This window comes from Paroedura picta, chromosome 1 (genome assembly GCF_049243985.1).
Source record: "Paroedura picta isolate Pp20150507F chromosome 1, Ppicta_v3.0, whole genome shotgun sequence".
NCBI lineage: Eukaryota > Metazoa > Chordata > Lepidosauria > Squamata > Gekkonidae > Paroedura > Paroedura picta.
The window spans coordinates 56,347,924-56,369,670 of record NC_135369.1 but is presented as its reverse complement, the minus strand read 5'-3'; the positions used below and the strand labels follow the sequence as shown (position 1 = coordinate 56,369,670).

At 42.2% G+C, this 21,747-nt stretch overlaps 1 protein-coding gene across 1 annotated transcript in view; it reads left to right on the top strand.

Annotated features, from left to right (window-relative positions):
- USH2A (usherin) overlaps positions 1–21,747 on the top strand; it is a 684,687-nt gene that overhangs the window by 627,478 nt on the left and 35,462 nt on the right. Inside the window, exon 66 of the mRNA XM_077339259.1 lies at positions 6,780–7,101. Within this exon, the coding sequence (XP_077195374.1) occupies positions 6,780–7,101 (322 nt within the window). The remainder of the gene's footprint in view (positions 1–6,779; positions 7,102–21,747) is intronic.

Sequence of the window (21,747 nt, the reverse complement as noted above, 5' to 3'; positions counted from 1 at the left end):
ATCCAGGAAAAGTGTGTATCCAACCTTTGCTTGAAGACTGCCAGTGAGGGGGAGTTCACCACCTCCTTAGGCAGTCTCCTGTAACCAAAAGACCTCTTTGTTGGTTAGTCACCAACAGTGCCAAAGGGCCTGGGAAAAAATGACCTGCCCCATTAAATAGAGGTTTGGGAAGTGTGCAATACCAATGGGTCAAGAAGATGAACTGGGTCATCCTAATCTGACTTACACGTTTTGAAATCTATTGACATCAATATTCTTTGGTGTAACTCACAGAATCACAGAATCATAGAATCATAGGGCCATTTCGCACGGCTTCAAAATAGCACAATGGTTACTAATTGAAAATGCTACTAATTTGGAATAACCCACGACGTCGTAGACAATCTGCAACACTCCTGAAACCGACCCGCAAAAAGCGCTTCGTTGTAGTGCTTTCAGGGGAATCCCAAAAAGTGGATTCACCCTCCGGAAAGCGCTACACTCTTGCAAACAATCTGTAACACTAGCAATAAAGACCTGTGCATTAACATTGTTGCGGTTTCTTCAAAGTCCCTCCTCCTGAGCCTGTCCTCCAAACTTCCGGCGAAGCGATCGCCATTTTTTTTTCTCCGAGCGAGCGGGGATAAACGCACCAGTGAGCCTCTTTCTGTTTAGAGGCTTCCCTGGCTTCAGTCCTTCACCTTTAGTCACTAAGCACAAACCACATAAAAGCCCGTTTGCTGAAATAAAGTCCCTTTATTTTTTACACATTAATTCAGCCGAAAATCGGGCCCGTGAGAGGGGGGGGATTTTTTTTTTATCACTCGAGGCAGCGTGGCAACGATCATACGATCAAACGACAGCTCACATTAGGCAGCTGGATGGGTCTCTCCATTGCAACGAATCTACCCAGATTCGTTGCTATGGGTCTGTTTTTTTAAAAAAAACCTTTCTTAAAGGGAAAGGGGCTGTTTGGGAGCATGCTAACGGCTGCCCATTGGCTGCTTGCCGGCCAGGGGCGGGACGAGCTTGGCAATAGCGCTTCCTTTCTAGCGATTTCTGCCGAGACCGGAAGCCTGTGGGAAACGCTAAAAAACGCAACTGATTCCACTACAAAGCCAGGTATGCATAACGACGAATTCCACTATTTTAAATGGCGATTTTTCATTCAGTGACCAATTTGCAACAAAGATCCCCGTGCGAAAAGGCCCATAGAGTTGGAAGGGACCATATAGGCCATCTAGTCCAACCCCCTGCTCAACGCAGGATCAGCCCTAAGCATCCAGGAAAAGTGTGTATCCAACCTTTTCTTGAAGACTGCCAGTGAGGGAGAGCTCACCACCTCCTTAGACAGCCTATTCCACTGCTGAACCATTCTGACTGTGAAGAATTTTTTCCTGATATATCATTGTACTTGTAGTTTAAATCCATTACTGCGCGTCCTTTCAAATACTTAAAGAGGGCTATCATGTCCCCTCTCAACCTCCTTTTCTCCAGGCTGAACATTCCCAAGTCCCTCAACCTATCTTCACAGTCCCTTGGCCCCAGATCATCTTCGTCGCTCTCCTCTGAACCCTTTCAATTTTATCTACGTCCTTCTTGAAGTGAGGCCTCCAGAACTGCACACAGTACTCCAGGTGTGGTCTGACCAGTGCCATATACAATGGGACTATGATATCTTGTGATTTTGATGTGATGCCCCTGTTCATACAGCCCAAAATGGCATTTGCCTTTTTTACCGCTGCATCACACTGCCTGCTCATGCTTAGTTTACAGTCCACAAGTACCCCAAGGTCTCGTTCACACACAGTGTTACCTAGAAGCGTATCCCCCATCCAGTAGGCATGCTTTTCATTTTTCTGACCCAGATGCAGAACTTTACACTTATCTTTATTAAATTGCATCTTGTTCTCATTTGCCCTTTTTTCCATTGTGTTCAGATCTTGTCTCTGTCTTCTGGAGTATTTGCCAGTCCTCCCAATTTGGTGTCATCTGCAAACTTGATGAGTAGTCCCTCCACCCCCTCATCTAGATTATTAATATGTTAAAAAGTACTAGACCGAGCACCGAGCCCTGAGGTACCCCGCTACTCACCTCTCTCCAGTCTGATGAAACACCATTGACAACAACTTTTTGAGTGCGGTTCTCTAACCAATTCCCTATGCACCTTACTATCTGAAAATCCAGATTACAATTCTCTAATTTATCCATCAGAACATCATGGGAAACCTTATCAAAAACTTTACTAAAATCCAAGTAAACAACATCAACCGAATTTCCACAATCCAGCAAACCTGTTATCCAGCAAACTCTGTTTAGAATTGCAATTGAAATAGAAGGGAGATGACGTGGAAGCATAAATGGCACAGTAAGAATGATGTTGAAACTAGGCCATCAGAAACAGCATTCCAGTGAAAATGCCCTGCTTTAATCTTATAAACAAGTGATTGATGCTTGCCCTCAGCATCATCAGGTATAGCACAAAAACTATTTATGATGAAGGAGGTGGGGACCCTAGGGGGAAGTGACCATGTCCTCATAGAATTCCTTTTGAGATGGGGAGCCAAGGAAGCTTGTAGCCAGACGCGGATGTTGGATTTTCGTAGGGCAAACTTTAATAAACTCAGAGACATGATGAGTGTCATACCATGGACGAGAATGCTGGAAGGGAAGGGAGCATGTGAAGGGTGGGCGCTATTCAAACAAGAGCTATTGCATGCTCAATCAATGACTATCCCAGAAAGACGAAAATACTGCAGGAGCTCTAAGAAGCCTATTTGGATGAACAGAGAACTTCAAGAGGAACTAAGAAAGAAAAGGACAATGTTCAGGAAATGGAAAGAAGGACAGAGCTCTAAAGAAGAGTACCTACAGGTTACTAGGCACTGTAGATCAATCATCAGAAAGGCCAAAGCTGAGAGTGAGCTAAGATTGGCCAGGGAAGCCCATTGTAACAAGAAAAGATTTTTCAGTTACGTGAGGAGCAAACGTAAAGTAAAGGAGGCAATAGGCCCGCTGTTGGGTGCGGATGGACAAACTCTAATGAAAGATGCAGAGAAAGCAAAAAGGCTTAGTGCCTATTTTACATCTGTTTTTTCCCACAGGTCAAAGTGTTTAGGCACATCTAGAGATGGCTGTAGCCAAAGGATAGTGTCTGGGTGGCAGGTTAACATGGCTAGAGAGGTTGTCGAGAGGCATTTAGCTGCACTGGATGAGTTCAAATCCCCTGGTCCAGATGAAATGCACCCGAGAGTACTCAAAGAACTTTCCAGAGAACTTGCACAGCCCTTGTCCATCATCTTCGGAACCTCTTTAATGACTGGAGATGTCCCGGAGGACTGGAAAAGAGCAAACATTATTCCGATCTTCAAAAAAGGGAGGAAGGATGACCCGGGAAACTACAGACCAGTGAGTCTGACCTCTGTTGTGGGGAAGATAATGGAGCAGATATTAAAGGGAGCGATCTGCAAACATCTGGAGGACAATTTGGTGATCCAAGGAAGTCAGCATGGATTTGTCTCCAACAGGTCCTGCCAGACCAACCTAGTTTCCTTTTTTGACCAAGTAACAGGTTTGCTGGATCGGGGAAATTTGGTTGATGTCATTTACTTGGATTTTAGTAAAGCTTTTGACAAGGTTCCCCATGATGTTCTGATGGATAAGTTGAAGGACTGCAATCTGGATTTTCAGATAGTTAGGTGGATAGGGAATTGGTTAGAGAACCGCACTCAAAGAGTTGTTGTCAATGGTGTTTCATCAGATTGGAGAGAGGTGAGTAGCGGGGTACCTCAGGGTTCGGTGCTCGGCCCGGTACTTTTTAACATATTTATTAATGATCTAGAGGAGGGGGTGGAGGGACTACTCATCAAGTTTGCAGATGACACCAAATTGGGAGGACTGGCAAATACTCCGGAAGATAGAGACAGAGTTCAACGAGATCTGAACACAATGGAAAAATGGGCAAATGAGAACAAGATGCAATTTAATAAAGATAAGTGTAAAGTTCTGCATCTGGGTCAGAAAAATGAAAAGCATGCCTACTGGATGGGGGATACGCTTCTAGGTAGCACTGTGTGTGAACGAGACCTTGGGGTACTTGTGGATTGTAAACTAAACATGAGCAGGCAGTGTGATGCAGCGGTAAAAAAGGCAAATGCCATTTTGGGCTGTATCAACAGAGGCATCACATCAAAATCACAAGATGTCATAGTCCCATTGTACATGGCACTGGTCAGACCACACCTGGAGTACTGTGTGCAGTTCTGGAGGCCTCACTTCAAGAAGGACATCGATAAAATTGAAAGGGTACAGAGGAGAGCGACGAAGATGATTTGGGGCCAAGGGACCAAGCCCTATGAAGATAGGTTGAGGGACTTGGGAATGTTCAGCCTGGAGAAAAGGAGGTTGAGAGGGGACATGATAGCCCTCTTTAAGTATTTGAAAGGTTGTCACTTGGAGGAAGGCAGGATGCTGTTTCTGCTGGCTGCAGAGGAAAGGACACGCAGTAATGGGTTTAAACTTCAAGTACGATATAGGCTAGATATCAGGAAAAAGTTTTTCACAGTCAGAGTAGTTCAGCAGTGGAATAGGCTGCCTAAGGAGGTGGTGAGCGCCCCGTCACTGGAAGTCTTCAAGCAAAGGTTGGATACACACTTTTCTTGGATGCTTTAGGATGCTTAGGGCTAATCCTGCGTTGAGCAGGGGGTTGGACTAGATGGCCTGTATGGCCCCTTCCAACTCTATGATTCTATGATTCTATGATTCTATGATTCTATGGCTTTTATTATGTAGATCTTCCAGCTGTTCTGGACTTTTTAAACTGATAATTCTAGTATTCTTCAACAGCTGAAATGTATTTTACCCCTAATGTGAGTGAAATAATTGAATAGCCGTTATTGTCTAAATCATCAGAAGGAATTATTTTAGTTGTCAGTTACCAACCAAAAAGAAAAGAGACACAGGTAGACTGGGTTGAGTCACTCAAGTCTTGTTCTAGCTACACAGTCTCCCAATTTGTGTGTTTGTTTGCTTGTTTCTGGGCTGAATTAAAGGTGCTGATTTAAACCTTTAAAGCCCTAAGTGGCTATGGGCCAGCATACCAAAAAGACCTCCTACTTCCACATGTCTTACCTGTCCACTCCGGTCATCTTTGGAGGCGCTGCTTCAGGTGCCTCTGTCATCTGGGGTTAGGTGGATTGCAACCTGAGAAAGGGCCTTCTAGGTCATGGCACCAAAACTTTGGAACACCCTCTTCTGTCGTCATTGCTTTCTGCCAGAAGTGAAAAGTTTTTGTTTATGTTGCACCCTTACTTTAATTCAGTATGAGTTGGAATCAAGGATTAGATTCCAAGATCTCATCATTTTTGTTTACTGAATACAAAATTTAGGCATGATCATCTTCAGAAGCAACTGCTCTTGTTGAGTATCAAGAGGTCTTTCCAGTCTTGATGTTAAAATGTATATGACTGTTGGGAGATTTAATAAGGGTCTTAGTATTGTTAGTGACATTAAGCTGTAACTTTGTTTTATTGATTCCAAATTATGTCCTCGGTGTTAATTGTATGGTGCTGTGCATTTTAATGTTTTATAGTTAAAGACTAAGTGGTATAGTTATTAGGGTGTTGGCCGTGAACTATAGAGACACAGACTATGGGGATCAGCCTTAGAGAGACTAGCTTCACCAACATGGGGATACAGGGGTCAGTCTTACAGTGGCTGATCTCCTTTCTCCAAGATCAGGAGCAGTTTGTAGCCATCAGGGAAGAGTAGTCACACCACTCTCAAATCCCAATTCCCCCCCCCCCCAATGATATTTAATATCTATATGTGCCCTTTTGCTCAGCTTGTCCAGGGGTTTGGACTGGGATATCATTAGTATGCTGATGACACCCAGCTCTAACTACTGACAGATGGCCAACCAGAAACATCCCCTGAGCCATCATGGGAGGAGGTACTATAAAAATCCAATAATAAATAAATAAATTCCTGCTCACCATAAAAGTCACCGGATGACCAAGGGCCACCCTTTTTGGCTCAGGCCAGCCCACCTCATATGACTATTATAAAGAGTACAATGGAGGAAAGGAGACTCTTACATGAGTTTCTTGGAAGAAGAGCAGGGGGAATAATCACTAATTAAAAATATTAGAGGGACAGCTTCTGGTGGGCTGGATTAAACTTTTACATTATGTGTTTTAAATTATAATTCTTCTATGAGATGTTTAACTAGTTTATGTAACTGGATTGCAGATTTAGAGAAATGTTAATGACATATCTTTTTCCCAGTTCAAAGGAAATATAAAGATTATCACATCAAAAGTGTTCTAACTGCAGTGTTCCTGTGAAATAAAACTATCAAACTGATTTCTTGTGGCCACAGAGATTCCACTGTATCTGCAAAGCATTTGCCTATTCATTAATGCACTGAGACACACTCTTCTGAATTCACTTCAAACAGGGATACAGCTATAGCTATACAGCTATAGGGAATTATGTATGGGGTAAATGAAAAAAATTATCCTTGCAGGAGCTCCACCTGTTCATTGAAGCACAGATGGGACTTTAGGTCACAGTATATCTGAGGAATTCAACCAAATTTCAATGCCAGCATTATACCAAGGCCCAAGACGAAAGAAAAAATAAACATAGTATTCATACATTTTGAAAGAAAGCATAGGAGAAAGCAGAAGGGTTGCTAATATCCTCCCTAGTTTGGACTAACTTTACTTTATAAACCTTTAAATGTAACATATGTACAAATATGTGTCCTACTAACAGGATTCTGATTTGTATTTCTAAAGGTATGAAGTCCAAGTGCAAGCTTGCACACTCCTGGGTTGCACTTCCAGTGAATGGGCTTCGGTACAGACTCTGGAAGCACCCCCTGAAATCCAGCCAGCCCCTCTAATAGACATACAGCTGAACAGTGATGGATTCCAGTCTGTTCTTTCTGTGGCATGGACAGGGCCAAAGAAGCCAAATGGAAGGATCTTGTATTATGAGCTTTACCGAAGACAGGCAACAGCCAGCCAGCTAAATGTGGACTTGGCACTTGTGTACAATGGCTCAGCCACATCCTTCAAAGATTCCAGGCTCCTGCCTTTCACAGAATATGAATATCAGGTATGAAACAGCAAATATGTAACTGAGAGTTCAAAATTTGGGGACCTTTCAGCAACAAGTATTGCTTAAATTCTTACCAGAAATAGACCTGTCTCTTGAATTTATGATGGGGGAATTAGCAATTCTAGGAGACTAATAAGTAATATGAGAGGTGGTAACAAGTGAGGGACTCCACCTGTATATACAAAGAGAGTATCTGGCAAGAAATCTTAGACAAAGGTAGGGGTGAAAATTAATAAAATAGAATTTTATTGAAAACAAATCAAAAAGGTCCCTACCAACATACATACAATTTATTCTAGATCAGACATACAGAGAAAATGAAGACAAGATTAGGTATGAAACAAGGAGAATTTGGATCAACTGAAGCATAATTTACCCTCCGAGACATTAAGGGAGGAAGGTTCCGGGAGGACCAGTTTGGACAGCAAACTGTGTCTTGTACAAGGTAGAGCCCAATATGAGAATGGCGAATGCTTGTCTCTGCTGTATTTTTATATTTTTATAGCAAATTTATAACGGTCACTACTGTCACATCACTTCGCTGGCTTACATGGGGCTTGAGCAGCCATGAGCCAAAGGCAGGTCTTGTGAGTTAGACTGCAGGCAGTTTCCCCAGATCATCTGCTGAGGGCTAAGGGGTAGGTGGAAGTGACCTTCCCCCCCCCCCAACTCAGCACACTTTGACTACCAAACTGGAGGAGGTAGTAATGGTCCAGGCCTTGCTCGGTTCTGGCCAGCCCTTTGGAGAGGACAGAGAAACAAGCCCCAGAATGTCACCTATCCTGGTGGTTAGGTTGCCAGCCTTCATGGTGGTTGGAGAGCTCCTAGGATTACAACATATTGCCAAGCATCAGAGGTCAGGTTGCCTGAAGAAAATGGCCACTTTGGAGGGTGGACTCCACAGCATTAAGCCTGCTGAGATCCCTACCCAAGCCCTACCTCCTGAGGCTCCAATCCCAAAATTCTTCAGTATTTCTCATCCTGGAGCTGGCAAGGCTACCAGTGGTGCTATGCTCTGGTTTGGGATGGCTGATTGTTAACTTTTACTAGAGCTTTCAAATTTATATCCTTCTTCATCTCAGGATCTCTAGAAAAAGGATTGCAGACTTAGTGTGCATCAAACACCATCCCACGTATGCTGAGTGCCTCCAGGATTTTACCCTTTCTTACCAGGCCCTATTTGGGATCCCCAGATCTAAACTTCAGGTGGAGCCTGGAATCCCTAAATGTCAGTGGGATGCAATGCCAGGGTCCCTCCCCCAAAGCAGCTATTTTCCCCTGGGGAGCTGATTTTTTTAATCTGCAAATAATCTATAATTCCAGGAGATTCCCAGGCCCCACCTAGAGGTTGGCTATCCTGGGCTGGAAATATTCTTTGATGTTTGGAGGTGGTAGAATGCCACACAGTCCACACTGCAAAGTGGCCATTTTTGCCTGGGGAGCTCATCTTCAGACAATTCCGCACATTAAAAAAAAAGTATTATGCCAGCAAAATGGCATAGCACTAAAAAATACCCCGCCTCCTGCCATTCCTCACCTTCTGGCTCTCTCGCTTTTGTCTGCCTCCTACTCATGCTCTTTGCACTCTGCATGCCTGCTTGAAATGGTAGAAGAGAGCAATGTGCTTTACAGGTTACTCTCTTCTGCCTGTCAATCAAGCCAAGCTGCCAATCCCCTTTCTCCATATTCTATAATGGGAATTTCAGCATTCCTGCCTTTCTTGTTGTCTGGGGGCAGGTTAGGTTTAAGGTAGAGCCTCCAAACTTTCAGGGTAGCTCCAGGAGGAAGATGGTACCCCCATCCCTCCCATTATATCCTATGGAGAGTTTGTCCCATAAGATATAATGAAGGAATGGGGGCACCCTCTTTGGGAGCCCCTAGACGTGGATCCCTTGGACTAATCATTCTGAAATTTGGGAAGGAGTCAGGGAAGAGCCTTCTGGAGCTACCCTGAAAGGTTGGAAGCTCTACCTCAAACCCAACCTCCACCCCCCTCCCCAGACCCCAGGAAAGGCAGGAATTCTGAAATTCCCAGACTTTCATGGGTGATGAAGCACAGGAAGCTGGATCGGGCCCTTAGTGAGTCCTTTGATGGAGGGGCAGGGAAAGAATTGTTCCTGATTGGGGAAAGAAAACTTTAGAGAGGCATGCCTTGTGTTTAAACTGGGGGGGGTCTTTCTTTCTTTCTTCCTTCCTTCCTTCCTTCCTTCCTTCCTTCCTTCCTTCCTTCCTTCCTTCCTTCCTTCCTTCCTTCCTTCCTTCCTTCTTGCCTTGCCTTGCCTTGCCTTGCCTTGCCTTGCCTTGCCTTGCCTTGCCTTGCCTTGCCTTGCCTTGCCTTGCCTTGCCTTGCCTTGCCTTGCCTTGCCTTGCCTTGCCTTGCCTTGCCTTGCCTTGCCTTGCCTTGCCTTGCCTGCATGATTGATTGCCTATTTGTTGCTCCAGGCAGTTTGCTTGGTTTTGCTGGATGAGAGAAGTCTCTAGCCTCCCAGAGTCTTTGGTGTGATGAGGGTTCTGGAGACTGAAGGCATTTGAGTAGGTGAGCTATTCCCCCATGAGGAGCATTATCTTGCTATTTGGGGCACCATTTTGACATCAAGTTGGATTATCTGGAAGGTGGTCAGAGACCCTTTGGGGTGTGTAAATGCAGGGGTCCCTGTGAGGGGGGGCATCTCTCTATCAACATAGCTACATTAAGAAGTATGATACTCCATGCCCCTTGCTCTGAAGGAAAAGTCTGGCATATTTGGAAAGCTCATTTTCCATTACTGACAATGACTTTCTGGATACTTGAATTCCTTTTCTTTCTAATGATGTCATTTTCCTACAACTTCAGTGAGGCAATGAAGTAACTGCTAGGATTCTTTCCAAAATAGATCATTTTATTTTAGAGGCTGGAACCTTTTCCTCCCTCACACGGTTAATGTACCTGAGGGGATATTTTTCTTCCATTTGGGCTTCTTTTTACCCGAACTATTAAATCTTTTCAGAAAACTCTCTGATGCATTGTTGAGGTAAGCATTTGTATTCGGAATCAGGGATTTATTATGTTTCAGAAGCAGTTTAACTTTCTTAACTGACCAGACTTTTGATGTCTGAGAGGAAGGGGAAGGGAAAGAGGTTTTTTTTTTCTTATTCTTTAAAGACAAACTATCACTATTAGCCATGGGTTAGCAATAAACCTCAAACAAAAAAGATGCCCCTGGAATCCAAGACAAACACTTTTATTATGGTATGAGTATTAAAAAAGATTAAAATATGAAAAATGCATTTGAAGGTACATAAATGAAGTATCAAGGGGAGTATTGGGGAGAGGTGGGCAATAAATTTAAATATAATAATAGCTACAGAAATATTCTGGTTCTGCCAAATTACTCCTAAACAAACAAACAAACTGCTGGAAGTCGCAGCACCATACCTTTTACGATGGGATTCCTAGCTACTGTTTTAAAAGACCTTCTGCTCAGTTTCTACATGATGTTTCTAATTAGATTTCTCCATTTGTCAGTCGACCCGTCACATGTTACAGCAAATACCTATACAGCCTGCATGTATATGTGTACACCTGTTTGTAAGGAACAGTCAAGGCATGTTTACTTTACAAATGAAATGGGGGACCAGTATCTGGATAAATCTGGGGCTTCAATCCCATGTTCAGCTATACATGCTTTCATTGTAACATGAGAATTATTCAATGCATATACAAATATCCAGAGTCACCCATACTATGAACCCAGGCTGGAGTTGTCTTTGGTGTCACAACTGCCTTGTAAAATCCACAATGGAGAACAAAAAGGGAAAGAAAAATAATCCTGAAAATACCCTTCTGGAATTAAGTAGAGGAAGGAGGATAGGCCCCAACATAGAAGAAGTCATGAATATTAGTTTGATGCAGTAGTTGGTAAGGGAAAGGAAAAACCCACTGGGTATCATAGTTGTCTTGGCATATCTGCGCTATATCTTAGTTGATAGCTGTTCCTATGTGCTGTCTCCAGCATGGGAGCAGGAGATGGTTCCCTTTATGGATCATGCCTCTCACATGCATAGTAATAGCAAAAGGAAAGGGGGTGTTCACACAGGTTTGGGAGGTCTCTTTGTTAACAGGCCTCCCCCAGCCGATTGTGAAAGAATCTGAACACAAAGTCCCCTTTGACACATTGACATGGAGAACTATAGAAGGGTTCAACCATTCTAAAGAACAGAAGGCCAAATATACAGACTCTTCACCCACGCAGTAAAGATATACTAGATAAGATGAAGTCATCGTAGCTGCTCTGCTGTCATCTCTGTCACGCACTAGGCCTCTGGGTGAGCCATTTGCGATTGGATTTGCCATAAGTTTTCCACCACCTGTGCTTAATTAATCAATTGATTTATTAATTAATTGTTGAGGTCTGCTCTGAAATTGGGTAAGCCTGCTTCAGTCTGGCAGTACTGGGAGGGGGGGGTGAAGTGTGTATGTGTGTGTGTTTCCCATTGATGTCACTTGTAGCATACCTCAGAGATCTCTTCTTAGCACCACCATTGTTGACAATTTATATGTTGCCAGTGAGACGTGTTATTCATAAGTATAGGGGTTGGCTTTTGCTATTATGCTGATGATACCCAGATTTATATTTCACTTAAGCACGATATTGATTCTGCTGCCTCTCTCTTGGAGGCTTGTTTGCTGGTCATAAAATTTTAAATGCAACTAAATTTCCTCCAGCTGAATGAAGCTAAAATTAAGGCACTCCAGGCAGGCTCTTTGCAACACTTTAAAAAATGCTGTCAGTCATCAAGGCCCAACTTGATGAGTTTGACATTAACAGCTCAGCTGAGGTCAGGAACTTTTGTTTCCTGGCTGGGGCTTTAGCAAAAGTCCATTTTACTGGGGGGCACCCAGCAATTTTGATAGGCTATTTGTTTTGTTAGAGTAGAAACCCTCAAGCCTTGAACTGGAGCATCATGCATGTATGGGAGAAATATACAATGGGGTGTGTGTGTGTGAAATAAGGGCAACCCTACAGAATGTTCTGCATGCTGAATCTGTGTCTGTGCCTCCTTATTCAGTCATCTCAGTGAACAGATCTAGCAAAATGTTCTAACTGAGAATGAGCCATTCTTACTGTTATACACTCAGAAAGTAAAAACAGTGAACTGTGGCACTACTTTTAATCCAGAAAAAATATGACTCAGAAGTGTAAGAAATAGTTTGATGTACAACATATATTCTATAAGAATTTCCATGCCGATCGCTCATATCTGTCTAGTTGGATCAGAAGGTATATGGGTAAATATTGGGGTTTTTATTGTTTTTAGAACTTTTGTGATGTAAACCGCCGCGAGGCTATGGCAAGCGGTGGAATAGAAATCTAATAAAAATAAATCTAATAATAAATAATAAATAAAATAAATAAGGTGTACACTGATCACTAGCCACTGGAAGGTAACATCCATCATGAATTCATTTATCTTCATGGTCATTGCAGCATTTTGAAGCCATGAGTTCTACTTGTTAAATAGGTGATACATGAAAAAGTATATTTGTTTGCTTGCTTTTAATCTACCGCAACAACTTCAGCATAGAAAGCCTTTAGCAGAGTGACACCCATTTTACCTCAGCTGACAAAATGATTGATTGATTGATTGATTGATTCATGTCATTTATAGCCCACCACTTCCACACAGTGTCTCGTGGTAGGTAACAATGCAGATTAAACTCACAATAAAATCCCCTTAAAATCCCTTAAAATAAACCAATTAACCCATCCAGGGCAGTGACAGTAACAGTCCTCCCGCTCCACAGGCTTCAAACTGATGTGTCATTATTTTTATCTTGACCAGTGCTTGAGTATGAATGGTTTGAATCATTGTGGAACTATTGACCTTTGGTGGTGGTGATGCTTCCAGTACAACTTATTTTGCTTTAAAGAATGTCTTTCTCAACTTTTTTACCCTTGAGAACCCCCTGGAAACATCCTTCAGGCTTCGAGAGACCCTGGAAGTGCTGCCAGCAGGCTATATTTGCCTGCTACACCCACATAAGTCATATGTTACCAGAAATGCCACAAACACTCCCACCAGATGTGACATCACCAGGCCACTTTCACAGTCCAGGAAGTTAAAGCACAGAAATATTTTCAGATGATTTGAGAAAAGAGCCATACCTATACTGAGAGCTGACTAGGGAGCCTGCAGAAACATGGCCAGGGCAGTCCTGTGACGCTCTGTTGCCCCCATGCCCACCCCAACACTAGAAACAGGGCTGGAGCAAGCCTATGCCTCTCTGTCACTCCCCTTGCAATTAAGTTAAAATGAGAGCACTTACCTCTCCGGACACCAGTCACTACCACATGAGATGAGCCCCAGCTAGCAAGGATTTGTTTGGCCAGGACCCCTTCCTTTCCTATCCCCTCCAGGCCCTTCATTGGCCATTTGGAGAGGGGGGACCACCATATATGGTCATATCACCCAATAAATGTATACAATATATATAAAATTAACTCCCACCCAATTGGAGAAACCCTTCCATAATTCCATTTTAGGTCCATTGTCTCCGATCTTCTGTTCCTGGCTGTGGCAATCAGGTATAAACTGGGGCAATGGTAAGGCCCCATCCAGGGGGTCCAGATTGTATAAGAACAGGGAAGGACCTGCTCTTATCACCTGGTATTCGGCCCGGCCTCAACCAGAAACCTGGCAGAAGAGCTATATTTTTCAGGCCCTCAGCTTTTCTGGGAGCTCGTTCCATCAGGCATGGGCCAGATGAGACATCTATCCAGGAGATTTCCATGCCTTAACAAAAGCATTTTTTTTTTCTACAAACCTCTGGAAGGTCATTCTTTTAAGGACATTTTAGACTGCTTATTAGTTGTTTTAATGCCTCAGTTATTCAGTATGATGGTGTAGGGGGTTAGTGTATCAGACAAGCATCTGGGAGAACCAAGTTCAAATGCTGCTCCCATGGAAGTTTGTTTGGTGACCTTGGACTAATCACATATTTCCAGCCTAACCTACCTTATAGGGTTGTAGTGAGGAGAATATGAAGGACAGGAGAACCATGTAAATTTCTTTGGGTCCCCATTGGAAGGAAAGATGGAAAATATATAAAGATAATAAATATGAAAATAAATATTTACTATTAGTTTAAAGAAAAATACCATAGTGTAGCATGTTTGTTGTTATTATATGCTGCCTTATAATGGTGAAATAAAATAGCACAGATTATACACTGTTACTTTGCTGGTATAAAAGGAAACTGATCTGAAGTTGCCTCAAAATCTTTCATAGTTAGAAAGTCACTTCTTGCTGACCAGAGTTTCCACATTTATAAATCTCAGTGTATAGCAAGTAAATGATTTGCAAACTTATGGCTGTTCCTTAAACCAAACAAACCACAAACATTCACACACACACACACACACTACTTTAGACTCTACTCTGGAGGGACTTTCTTGGCTAGATTGTGATTCTGATATATTCTAATGCTATGACCAGCCTACCTTTTTAAAAGACATTAGTGTAAGCACCATCAGAAAATATACCACAGGGCTGTGGATGAACTGGTATGATTTCCTTGATTGTATCTTTTTATTTATAAGGCATAATTTATGAGCAGTGAAAAGCAAACTAAAATGAGTGATGACTAACTACAGCCAAAGTAATAAATCAGAAGCACTGAAAGAAGTAGTGATTTTGATCGAATCTATTGAATTAGCTGTTGCCCTTAGCCATTACAGGTATTGGAAAGACCTTTTAATATCTGCTTATCTCTCCCCTGGGAATAGTTTAACTATCTCATTATGTACCCATAGGAAACAAATTATTAAATTGTCTGCCTTTTGAAGTTAAACACGTTTGCATCTCATCTTCATTACTGATGTGATAGAATATTAAAAGGTACAAGTGTTGGCTGAAACTTTGGCAACCTTTTATTAAAATTTCAAACTCCTTAATGTTTTTATAGCCACACCATGAAAGGAAGCAGGTGTGGAAACTGCAGAGTTGGAAAACCTTCATCTAATTAAAGCACATATATATAGATACACCAGATTGCATTGTCTATCTGCATTTCTCTGGTTTGGCACCCTGATCTAAAGACTGCTAAGGTTTGGATCCAACAAAATATGGCAGGTCTATGCTAATCCATTCATGGTCATATTGCCTGATAAATTTTAATTTATATATATATAATTTATTATATGTATGTGTGTATATATATGTGTATATATGTGTGTGTATATATATGTGTATATATATGTGTGTGTGTATATATATATATAAATTTATTATATATATTAATTAATTAATTAAATGTCCCCCAATCTCAGAAACTCTGTCAGGAAACCTCAGTTTGAGAAAACCTGTTCCAGATGAAAATAAGAAAGAGACACTAGGTATGACAAATGGAAGGACTGTGATTGCAGAACAGATAGACGAGCTTCCAAAGAGACACATTAGAGCAGTCCTCCTCAAAAATTGTCTATATGTACCATAACTGGCAAACAACTTGATTTCAGTAAGAGTGCTTGCTGAAAGAGGAATGGTAACATCATTGGGAGGGATATTTAATTGAACAAAAGGGAAAATTGATTGCAACTGTTAGCGTGCATAAGAACCTATATGCCTTAAATACTTGTATGCAGAGTGCAACCTTAACTAAATGTTACAATTATAAGAGACAGACACATCTTTGACATAGAGATATTAATGCTGTTGCCCACCTTGAGAGCCAGAACCTAACCAAGAGCATACAGATAACCAAATGCAATACTGAAAAAAACTATGCTGTGCATTCAGGGAAAGGAATCAGGTCTAGCTTCAACAAAAGCCATGAGAAAAGCCAGACAAAGTACCCTTTAGAGCTAATTCATAGTGATGTATGTGACTCAATAAAAATAGAGATGCTAGTGGGAAAGTATATTCTAACATTTATTGACAGTTTCTCATAGAATACAGTCATCTACTTAATCAAGGCTAAAAGCCAAATACTGGAGAAACCTAAGGCATACATTGCAATGGGAAGCAACAGATTCCAGAGAAAACTATTGGTCATTTGCACAGGCAATGGAGGAGAATATGTGAGTTTTGACATAAAAGAACATCAATCCATTTTTCATACACTCCAGAACAGAATGAAATAGCTAGCAAGAAAAATGAATCGCTTCCAACTGAAATCTGTAGCTGCATGTTCCTAGAAGCACAGCTACCTGAAAAATACTGGAGAGAAGTGAGTAACACGGCTACCTACAGAACAGCTTACCCACCAAAGTTGCCAGAAGAATGCCATATGAACAATAGAATGAACTGAAACCCAGTATGAAGTATTTAAGGGTGTTTGAGTCAAAAGCCTACACCTATGTTCCTAAGAAGAAACAAAGAAAGATGGTTATGAAAACTGAGCAAGTATATGCCTTAGGATGTAAAGGATACAGGATCTTTAATCCAAGAACTGAAACTGTAAAGGATTGCAACACAGTCCACATTGATGACAAAAACCTACAAATACAGAATAAATAAACCTCAAGTAATACACACTGAAAGATAAGTTGAGTATAACAGCTAGAAGGAGTACAGCTGAGCACCATGAACTTTATCATCATCATCATCATCATCATCATCATATTTACTTCCTGCCACTCATGGCAAGCCATCTCAAAGCGGGTTACACAATAAAACCTCACATAAAACACAGTATATCCCCATTAAAATATATACTCCATGGAAAAATTTATCTCCCACCCCCACAGCCACTACAGGCTGCCTATCGGTGTGCCATAGGGAACTACAAATGCCAGTGGTCCACCAGTGGCAATTTTCTGGCCCGGTAGTGATCTCTTCTAGGGCGCCCTCCTGATCTTCCATGCCCTGGCCTCAACCATACACCTGGCAGTAGAGCTCCATCTTGCAAGCCCAGTAGAATGCCAAAAACTCCCGCATGGCCCTCAGCTCTTCCAGGAACTCTGTTAAGTATGGCATTACCCCTGCCTCACAGATTGGCACACTGTCTTCCACAAACAGCAGCACCCCTCAGTAGTCTAGGCTTGAGCCAAAGCCAAGACACTGTTAAAGTCTGCCAGGTTGCAGCCAGGACCAAAAAAGGCCTGGCCCTGGTTGAGGCCAGGCAAACTTCTTGGGGGCCAGGCACCAACAACAGGTTACTAGCCACAAAGCATAAAGCCCTGTGGGGGGCATAGGGCAACAGGCAGGCCTTCAGTTATGTGGGTCCCAGACCACTAAAGGCCTTAAAGGTCAAAAACAAAACCTTGAACTTGGTCTGGGCTACAACTGGTAACCAATGCAGCTGCCTCAGCACTGGCAGGATATGGGCCCTCCAAGATGTTCCAGTGAGGACCCCAGCAGCCGCATCCTGCACCAGCTGCAATTTCTGGGTCAGGGACAAGGGGGAGGAGGAAAGAGGTTACAGCCCTGTTTCATGAGGGGAAAGGCACAGCACTGCCCCCCTGGAAGTGTGGGGCTCGTAGCATATGCTACATGGATAAACCTGTCCTGCATAAAGAAGAAAGGGCTTATTAAGCTGGAGTACTGTCCCACTGATGACATAATTGTAGATGCACTTATAAAAACATTTCCACATGAAAAAATTAAGATTCTTCCTCAAGGACTATGCACACTAGTTCTTGAGAAGGGGTGTTGGAATATGCAGTGTGCATAATTGAGCAGAATATAACACTATCCTGCAGGGGGCATCAGATGAGATGTGTATTTAGCAAGATAGGAACTTCCTGATGATTTTCAATTTATCTTCTCTAATGTCCTGTCTCAATGAAAACTTCCGACATCCTCGAGCACATTTCCTTCCTAATAGTCTCCAGAACAAAATCAGAGTCCAGTGGCACCTTTAATACCAACAAAGATTTATTCAAGGCATGAGCTTTCTAGTGCAAGCACTCTTCCTCAGACTATGAACTTCCATCATGACAGCTTTATATTCCCACTGTCATGATGGAAATTTATACTCTGAGGAAGAATGCTTGCACTCAAAGCTCGTGCCTTGAATAAATCTTTGTTGGTCTTAAAAGTGCCACTGGACTCCAATTTTGTTGTGATACTTCAGACCAACACGGCTACCCACTTGAATGTCTCCAGAACAGCAGTTGAACAGAAGAATGACTGTAGACAACAGTTTGAACAGTTAGTTAGGTCTCTCTCTCTCTCCTTTATACACAGTTGTTTCTTTTCTTAATAAAAACTATTCTCTTCTTTAAGCAGCCTGGTGCCTCGCCCTTTTGCATTTTTAAACTTTGCCAATAGTCTGCAGGACTCAGGTTCTCTGAAGGTGCATTTTGCAGCCACCTAACCAAGTTTCTTCTGCTTTGCTTAGAATTCTTTAGCTCTCTAAGTAGATAGATTCCACTGAGCTTTTTCTTCTTCAAAGTGCTCTCTGGGCATCTGGCCAAAAAATGAAGATGAAGACATCTAAATTACTGCTTGGGTAGATGAATCTGGAGTCTTCTTATGGCATTCTTAAGCCTATGCACCTTCTAATGATGATAGAGATTTTGGCAGGGCTTTGAATTTGGGGTCTGCGCAGCATGATGTAAGCCTATATTATAGAGGAGGCAATATATAGTCTATTATTTCAAGGCACAAGTACTTTTGTTCCCAGTTTTCCTTTGAAGGATACTTAAAGATTCTCAGATGAAAATTTTATGCATTGTCCATGAATGTGGTATTAAAACTAAAAGGGGGTTGCTGACTGTGTGTGTCTTCAGAGTCCAAAATAAATATGATCACATAGATCTCAGCTCATGTGCCTCTTACTTTAGATTGCATCCAGCCTGTACCATTTTCACTTCAAATGTCTTTTAATCGACGTAATTGCCTCACAAATGCCCTGTATGTATGCAGAGTTCACGTTGCATTGATCTTAATAAGTGGGAAATGTTTGCACAGTACAAGTTGACTCATCTGGACTCTCTTTGAACTCTTTCTTTTGCTCCATTTTGCTTTTATGCATTCTGTCCAGCACAGTAGCATAGGTGAATATGAGCTCTGAAACTTTGTTCTTCTTTTGTGTTGTGAAGGAATGCTGGCCCTGTTGCTTGTGTAAAATTTGTTCCCCTGGGCCAGCATCACAGAGCTCAAAATGCCATCCACACAACTCCTGTACAGTGTGCAGAATTCTGATCTCATATTGCCCATAATAGGAGACAATAGGTATGAAGCATATAGATTTAATGCTGCCTTTCCACCCATCTAGGGACCCCAAGGTGGCAAACATTTTAAAAAATCAAACAATTTAAAATTACAAAATAATTCAGTTAAATAAACATGTAGCCCAGGAGCCAGGGAGGAGGCCAGTGTCATTACTTGGGGTTTGCCAAACAAAACAAAAAAGTTTTCACTTGCTGCTGGGAGACACTGACAGAAGGATACAGATGAATCTCCTTGGTGATCTTTTATATGAATATAAGAACCTGCCGCATACCAACTAGGGTGACTGGGCCAGCCAGCTCCTTATTGTCCGCTCTTGATTATAGTGGCTCTCTGGGGTCACAGAGAAAAGTTTATCCTTACACTTGCTATTTAATCACAAAATCATAGAATCATAACATTTGGACGGGGCCATACTGGCCATTTAGTCCAGTCTCCCTGCTCAGGGCAGGTTCAGCCTAAAGCATCCATGATAAGTATCTATCCAGCCTCTGCTTAAAGACCACCAGCCTTTCCTCAGAGGGCTTGGTCCCCAGGCTCCTGATCATCCTCATCACTCTCCTCTGAACCCTCTCAGTTTTGTCCTCGTCCTTTTTGAAGTGAGGCCTCCAGAACTGCACACAGTACTCAAGATGTGGTCTGACCAATGCAGTATACAGCAGGACTATGACATCTTGCAATTTCAATGTGATACCTCTGTTGATATAGCCCAAGACTGCATTTGCTGCCTTCACCACCACCATACTGTCTACTCATATTTAGCTTACAGTTTACTAGTACCCCAGGATCTCATTCACACACACTGCTACCCAGAAATGTATTACCCATACAGTATTTATGCTTCTAATTTTTGTGATCCAGATGTAGAACTCTGCACTTATGCTTTGTTGAATTACATCTTGTTCTCATTTGCCCACTTTTCCATCTTGTTCAGATCTTATTGAACTCTGTCTTCTTGGGTGTTTGCTGCTACTCCCAATTTGTTGTCATCTGCACATTTAAGGTGTAATCCATCCATACCCTCATCCAGATCATTGAACAAAATCTTGAAAAGTACAAGACCCAGTACCGTGCCCTGTGGCACCCCAATGCTCACCTCCTTCCAAACTGATGATGATGATGATGATGATGATGAGGAGGAGGAGGAGGAGGAGGAGGAGGAGGAGGAGGAGAAGAAGAAGAAGAAGAAGAGTTGGTTCTTATATGCCGCTTTTCCCTACCCGAAGTGGCTTACAGTCGCCTTCCCATTCGTCTCCCCACAACAGACACCCTGTGGGGTGGGTGAGGCTGAGAGAGCGCTGATATCACTGCCCGGTCAGAACAGTTTTATCAGTGCCCTGGCGAGCCCAAGGTCACCCAGCTGGTTGTATGTGGGGGAGTGCAGAATCGAACCTGGCATGCCAGATTAGAAGTCTGCACTCCTAACCACTACACCAAACTGGCTCTCCATGATGAAACACCATTGACAACTGCTCTTTGGGTGAGGTTTTCTAACCAGTTCCCTATCCACATAAATTTTGATCCTTTTTCTTGGAGATGAAGGGATTCTGCATGGGAAACTTATGTGGTTTTGGCAGAAAACTATGAAAGCTGGGATGTTCCACAATTATACAAATACACAAAGTGACTTTCTGGGGGCAATGGAGAAGCAACCCCTAAACTAGAAACTAAGAGTACTAAGAGTAGAAAAATCCCTAAGAAAAGAGACACTCAAAAGCAGGGAATATCAGTGCAAATTTGAGTTAGGGTAAATTATAGCAGAGAGAATCCCTTGGCTTTCACCTGAGTTTCCTTGCAAAGAAGTAAGATGTTGTTGTATATTGCAGCACTTTCACATAAAGGCTTTTGGCCTACTGGTGTACCTAACATCTACATGTGCAGATCAGATTATGGCAATAGAATCACAGTATCTCCTACAACTGATGTAAACTTCTGCAGCACAGCTGAAGTTTTCAAGGATTCAGAATGAAAGAAGGCTATGGTTATTTTACATTTTAAATGAAGCTAAAACAGTTCCTCAGGGCCTGCAAAAGGGAGCTCTTCCACCAGGCATTTGGTTGAGACCAGGTGCCCAGCAACATCTACAGGGCCCCTGCTCCCTCCCTCCCAGAAATCCACCCATGCATTCTGCTCTGGACCTGTTTACATCATTATATTCTGTTACCACTGTTACAGTTTAATGTTAATATTATTGTTATTACGAAAAACTAAGTTCCATATACTGTTTTCTGCATTTTATGTCAATCGCCCTGAGCCTCAGGGTAGGGCGGCATATAAATAAATAAATAAGTTTCAAAGTTTTTGCCTTCCCCAAAAGTAGAAAAGATCACAGATGAGAACATTTTAGTGCACTGAAACAGCTTAACATGAAAGCTTACTAAGGAATACGTAATATGAAAAATCACACAGACAGTCCTCTTGTATTGCCATTTAGATCTATCATTCTGATTGATCACTATGTGTTTCGCTATTATTGAGTCTAATTTA